The sequence below is a fragment of the Oreochromis aureus genome, linkage group 1 (assembly GCF_013358895.1).
Source record: "Oreochromis aureus strain Israel breed Guangdong linkage group 1, ZZ_aureus, whole genome shotgun sequence".
In the NCBI taxonomy this organism is placed as follows: Eukaryota; Metazoa; Chordata; class Actinopteri; order Cichliformes; family Cichlidae; genus Oreochromis; species Oreochromis aureus.
The window spans coordinates 10257718-10264723 of NC_052942.1; the positions used below are offsets into that span (position 1 = coordinate 10257718).

A 7006-nucleotide genomic window follows, 5' to 3' on the forward strand; every position below is an offset into this window, starting at 1 on the left:
GATGTATTATGTGTAAATTACATTTATTTTATTTCTTTGGTGGTTGTTGTTTGTTATCACTTTAGGAAATCTACCCCAAACCATAAAAGGAAATCTATTGTTTTCCAAAATGGGAATTCTTCACACCCTGCCTTTGTCTTGAAGTCCTTTCCATAAAAATCACAACTGGGAGACTTGAGACAAAAGGTAACCAAGTACAACATGCCCTGGGAACGTACTTGTCTTTGAGCCGAGGTTAAGGTCAAAGATCTCACTTTGTCATTATCATCACATCACTCATAGCATCATGTCCTGGGCACCCAATACTCCTGCAGTATCTCTCACAAGATCCTCCTAGGGACCAGTTCTTAAGTCAGTTGTACAAAACTCATGTAGTCTGTATGGTAACTGTCAAAGTCTTGCATGGGTAAAAACCTGGCCCATTGTTCCTTGGCCACAGAAAAATCCACATTGCTCCTTAAAGGAATCCAGGATTGTTCTAATCCAAGCCAGCCTTTTTTTCTCCAAGTCCTACTTTTTCTTCACTCAGTGGAAAATTCACACAGAATACATGCAATATAATTTATAATGATCACCTATATTTCCTTGTTTTGTCAAACTGAATTGTAATGATTCTTTTCCTCCCATTTTTAAACTTTTCTGTGCATAAATGGATATATTTCTAGTGTTTACCTGCCTATTATTTTCTCTTCCCCAAAAAACTGTAGCACAACTACTGCATACAGATGTTGCAGAGAGCAATGTGTGTGTGTAGGTGTGTGTGTGTGTGTGTGTGTGTATAGTATAGGAAACTGAACATTTTGGAGGGTATTGTCCACTTAGGTGTGCTTGAGTGTGTCTGCTTTTGTTTTATTAGTGTTGGCTTTTGATCATGAGATTGACAACATATTCACAAATTATGAATAATAACTAATGGGAATGGTTTCAGTTATCTTTGTATTGCATGTCAATTTCTTTTCCGACCCTGCTGTACTAGTCTACTCCAGCTCCCCTCTATCTCTGTTTTGATAGGAGGATTAACTTGAGGGGAGTGCAGGGATGGGGTCAGAGCTGCCAGAGAGGAGCTTGAGATTTGTGATGTGTCGTTGTCACCTCTCTTGACTCTTCAGTAAAATTACAATAGAACTGTGAACCATAAAGGGCATACATTGGAGTTATCCACTGATAACTCTGTTGTCACACCTTCCCCTCAGATTAAGAGTCTTGGTATCATCCTCGACAGCACTCTTTCCTTCACAGCACACATAAATAATATCAGTCGGTCTTCTTATTTTCATCTTCGTAATATTAACCGCCTTCATCTTTCACTCCAAACAGTACCGCCATATTGGTCAATGCTCTTGTCACATCTCGTTTAGATTACTGTAATTCTCTTCTCTATAGTCTACCTCATAAACCTCTCCGTAAACTGCAGTTTGTTCAAAATACAACTGCTTGTATTATATCCAGAATTAGATCCACTGAACATATAACACCTGTTCTTAAACAGCTCCATTTGCTTCCAGTTCAACTCCGTGTCAATTTCAAGATCCTGCTTCTTACTTTCAAAGCGCTTCATAACCTTTCTCCTCCATATTTATCTGATCTTCTTCATACATACTCCCCACTCGTACGCTCCACTCTTCTTCAGCTTCCCTTTTGTCTGTTCCACCTGCTTCCCTGACTGCCACGGGACTCAAATCCTTTAGTTGTTCTGCAACAAGACTTTGGAATGCACTTCCACCAGATCTCCGGACTACAAACTCTCTCTCTAACTTTAAATCACATCTTAAAACCTATCTATTCAGTACTGCATACCCGTCATCATGACTCCATCAATTTTTACCTTGTTTAGCTTTTATACCAGCTTTTATACCAGCTTTTATACTTTCATACTTGTTTTAAATTTCTGTTTACCTTATGTGTTTATTTTGTTGTACGAATGTAAGGTAGACTTCAGGGTCTTTAACGGTGCCTATAAATAAAATGTATTATTATTATTATTAGTAGTAGTAGTAGTATGTAGCCATTATAATGCTAGTACACAGTTGTGTTGTGCCAATACTACCCAATCATCCATCTTGGATAGGTTGCCAATCTGACACTGTCAATACTACAGTATATGGACACTATATGCTGTACCATGAGTCTTTTAATATTCAACTGTTACTGTAAATCACACAGTCAAGGCTGGCTAAAACACTTGCAATAGTTTCCAGTCGTTTAAAACATTTCTGTGAAAAATGTTGATTTTTACTCATGTACCACACTTTTTTTTAGTTATTAATTTGAACCATCAGCAGCAATTTCTATAAAAGCTGTGCTCCAGGTTTTATGATGATTTTTGTAGTTTTAACCTAGCATACATGATGGTCCCTTCCATAATTCACATAGGAAGTGGCATCATTATGACCGCTAGGTAGAGTGAATAACCCAACGTTTATGTTGAATTGTTATGTTGAATGAGCTTTTTATTAATCGCTTGCAGTTACCTGCAGTGAAATTGGACCCCTTCCAACCATACATACATTACACAAACATCACAATTGGGGAGACAGGTCAGAGCAGGTAACTTTTAGAAATAAAAACAATGAAATGTACAACACAATAGGGGAGAGGAAGAGAAAAAAGAGAACTCTACCCAGACTGAGCTCCTGGTAGGAGATCAGTTTGAAAACAGAAAACAAAAAAACCCTCCTCAGCACAAAAAGCACATGGAGCTTCACACCTTTAGACCATAAAAAAAAACACATGACAAGCAACTGGGGTGGATATGGGGTTGCACTCAATCCCTGTCATTCTGCATACCTATTGGTTGAAAATTAATTTACAAATGTATGTTACACCACACCATGGTCAATGCAGAATGCATGCGCACTCCTTGGCTCCTTGACACAGTGGGAAACTGTTGTTGTGTGCCATAAACCATAAGAAAAAATGGGTTTCAGAGCACAGAAATGCCGCATCCTGTGTGAAAGGTCCTTTAAGCACCTGCACTATTCATACCAGTATGACTATTTTTATGTACAATTCTTTTATTGAAAAATATTTTTTGTATTCTAAAAACCGTTGATTCAGTTCTCCCTTAGTGTCAATGCTGTTCACTCCATTTTGATGAATAATATTCACTGTCCTGCACTAGAGAACAGAAAATTAAATTATTGTATTATCTGAGAACGTCAGTGCTCCCATTCTGTCTCCATCTTTCTCCACTCTGTCTCCCCTGCCTGTCTCACTCATCTCTAACATTGCTTTACTTAAGCACTGGGCAGTATAGTGAAACAGAGAAACTGTACAATTGAAAAATATAAAGTGAATTCAAATTTAGCACATAATGCCACTGAGGTGCCAGTTTGCTCATCTATGCTAAATTTTCAGTTCTGACAGTCAAACACATTTATACCCCTGTACAATTAAAAGCTTAATAAAAGTATGTATTTTTAATGGTTCATTAAAAATACATTTGAATCATCATATATAGCACTGAGCAATAAAATGCATTATTGTAATATACATTTTACTATAATGATTGTAGCACATGTTTGTATTTATGATATATTGCAAAAAGTAACCCATCCATATCTTTTAAGTCAGGTCTCAGGAATGGGTCGCTCTCAGGAGCTCAGGGAATTTTAGAGTAGTACCGTGATAGGATGCCACCTGTGCAACAAGTCCAGTCTTGAAATTTCCTCACCACAGTGAACTGTTAGTGGTATTATAACAAAGTGGAAGCAGTTGGGATCAGTAGCAACTTAGCCACAGGGTGGCAGGCCATGTAAAATCACAGAGAAAGGACAGCGTATGTTCATATGCGAAGTCGCCAACGTTCTGCAGAGTCAATCATTACAGACATTCAAACTTCATGTGGCCTTCAGATGAGCTCAAGAACAATGCATAGAGAGCTTCATGGGTTTGGAGGAGTGCCTCTGGGTTGGCAGACTAGGGTGGCGGTTCCAGTCATCAAAAATGGGAACTGGAGGGCATGCTCAAACTATAAAGGGATCACATTCATCATCTTGGGAAGGTCTATGCCATGGTATTGGAAATGAAAGATTGTCCATTAGTCTAATTTCAGATAAGCTTTTTGTCTTCTTGAGAATATTTGAGGTTGTGTGGGATTTTGCTCAATCACTCTATATGTGTCTTGCGGACTTGGAGAAGGCGTTTGACCATGTCCCTTTGGGTATCCTGTGGGGGGTGCTTTGGGAGTATGAAATGTCTGGCCTATTGCACAACCATGGTGAGAGCTTGGTCCAAACTGCCAGCAATAAGTTGGATTCATTATTGGTAGCGGTTGGTGTACGTCAGTTTAATGCTGGGGTGTGCTGCAATAGTAACTATCCTCGGTCAGAAGGAGAGGCTGACATCCAGGGATTACATTACCACAGGTGGAGTTTATTGGCGGTCAGATGGATGGTACAGGAAGGTATGGCATACAGTAGGAGGATGTGGAGGGGTGATATGGTGTGGTTTCTATGATTAAGAACAGGGCATAGGAAACAGAACAATAATAGAACAGGCATGAGTACGGATCAAAGATTAAGAAAACTGGTAACAAATCCCTCCACCACAAATCAGTTCGATATCACTTACGGTTTCACATTTACTGAGGCACTACCCAAAAGGCGCCACAAGAGGGCACTCCAACACAAGAGATGACCCACTTATGATGATGCACCTAGTAAACAGTCAGCCCCCTACTTAACCACTACGTAATGCAGCGCTGTTACAGTGTACAAATTCACATCAATTGGCAGGTGGACCAAACAGAGCAAGAACAAGCCAAAACAATCAAATAACTGGGCTGTCATAGCTATCGCTAACTAGCACATATGCTAACGGCCACTAAACCCAATACACACAAGTAGCAGGGTAAACTTCTTGAGCATGGAACATTAACTCACTTTTAATTGACGCACACCATCCCCAACAAATACAGGATGGGCTATTTGCTTCCCTTCCCAGCAGCTCTCTCCTCAATCGCCAGCCCAGGAACGAACGAACACCATCCAGCTCCGAAATCCCATGAATCCCGTCACTGCCCAGAGGCTGCTGGGTAATGTAGTTCACCCTAACACAGGCTTTTCTACAGCCGCCCCTGTATTTGTGCAACAAATACACATCATTACAAAAAGTCTGTGTTGTACTATGCGGAGGTCTCTTCCTCTGGCATCTGAGGCAGGGTAACCAACTTAACAACTGGTCGTATGTAAGTATGATCCTTTACTTGCACCTCCGCCGAACGCACTACACCATCTGCTCCGGGAAACACCTTTGAAATCTTCCCAACTGGCCACATGGCCCGGGGCAGTTGCGAGTCCACGATCATGACAACCTGACCTACAGCGAGGTCGGGTGTCAGATCACGCCATTTCTGTCTGAGCTGAAGACCTGGGAGGTACCTCCGAATGAACTGGCTCCAGAAGTGGTCAGCAATTACCTGGCTTTGTTTCCATCTTCGACTGGTGATAAAATGCCCTGGTCCGTAAATCACCTGCGGCAGTGAAGCGTCCCGCCGCCCCATAAGCAGGAGATTTGGTGTAATGGGGTCAGGATCAGCAATATCCGAGGATGCGTAACCGAGAGGTTTCGCATTAAGGATCCCTTCTACTTCAAGGAGAGCCGTGCAGAGGACTTCTTCCGTCACAATCTGATTCTTCAGGATGACCTGGAGTGCCCCCTTAACCGACCTTATCTCCCGTTCCCATGCTCCCCCAAAATGGGGGGCATGCGGTGGATTACAATGAAAGGTTATCCTCTGCTTTGCTAGCTGTGCCTGAAGAATGGGCGTCATCATAGAGAAAGCTTCCTGTAACTCTCGAGCACCCCCTCGGAAATTAGTGCCCTGATCTGACCATATCTCGAATGGGGTACCCCGTCGAGAGACGAATCTTCGCACAGCCATGAGGAAAGCGTCTGAGTCCAGGCTTGGCAGCAAATCCAGGTGTACACATCGGGTGGTTAGGCACTTAAAGACTATGCCCCAGCGCTTCTCATGCCTCCGGCCTATCTTGATGGTGTAGGGACCGAAGCAATCAACTCCCGTTGACCAGAAAGCAGGTTTGTGGATCCGGAGTCTCGCTGCCGGCAAATCAGCCATTTTGGTGGAAGCAGGCCTCCCCCGCCATTTCTGGCACTCTGCACATTGTCTTTGATGTCTCCGGATTACTTGTCGCCCTCTAATGATCCAATAAGCGCGCCGTATCTCTGCAAAGACGCGCTCTGGACCAGGGTGCAACAGAATAGTGTCAAAGTGTTGGACGAGGAGCTTAGTTACCGGGTGTTCGGGAGGTAGCACAATAGGGTGTATGGTGTCTGAGTCCAGACCTTCGGCACGTCTCAGGCGTCCTCCAACCCTTATCAGGCCAGTAACCTGATCATACTCAGGGCAGAGCGAACAAAGTCGACTATTCAGGGCCAGAGTCCGTCCCTTCATCAGAGCTACCACCTCCTCCGGAAAACTGTCATACTGAGCTGACTTCAAAATGGCTATCTCGGCCTCCCACACGATCAGTGGCGGTCATTGGAGGAGAAGCCGCCCGTGGCGCGCGCATAGTAAGTAGCTTCCACAAGCTCCTCCCAAGATGTGAAGTTTCCAGGGTCTGGAGTAGGAGTCTGGGCCACTGTGACCAGCCCACATAACATCCCCTTGCGCAGCTCATCTGTAGTCTCAGCCCTACCAGTAGGTTGGGAGGGCCAGTGTGCCGAACTTTGTTGCAAGAACTCAGGGCCCTGAGCCCAACGGCTGTCTGCCGAAAGACTACAGAGTTCCTTCCCCTGGTGATGTCATCAGCCGGGTTTTCTGCTGACGTGACATACCTCCACTGATGAGAACTGGTGAGCTCCTGGATTTCAGCAATTCGAGTCCCGACAAAGACCTTGTACCGGCAGGAATCTGACTGCAACCAACTCAGCACGGTAGTAGAGTCAGTCCACAAGATGGTATTCTGCAGGGGTATGGTAAGTTCAGTTTGGAGAGTCTTGGCCAGCTGCGCCCAGTGAGAGCAGCGCTGAGCTCGAGCCGAGG

The 7006-nt window shown here is 43.6% G+C and overlaps 1 protein-coding gene across 1 annotated transcript; it reads right to left on the reverse strand.

Moving 5' to 3' along the window:
- Positions 1 to 4314: 4314 nt before the first annotated feature.
- On the reverse strand, positions 4315 to 6459 carry LOC120432993. The gene is made up of 2 exons (XM_039598596.1): positions 4884 to 6459; positions 4315 to 4452 (listed from the first exon to the last, which is right to left on the reverse strand). Exon 1 carries the CDS (start codon positions 6413 to 6415, stop codon positions 5126 to 5128), a length of 1290 nt encoding a protein of 429 aa, XP_039454530.1. The 5' UTR covers positions 6416 to 6459; the 3' UTR covers positions 4315 to 4452; positions 4884 to 5125.
- Positions 6460 to 7006: the final 547 nt, after the last annotated feature.

What these genes read in the sequence shown, in the direction of transcription:
- LOC120432993 (XM_039598596.1), bottom strand. Translation starts at nt 6,415, where the DNA reads ATGAAGGGACGGACTCTGGCCCTGAATAGTCGACTTTGTTCGCTCTGC.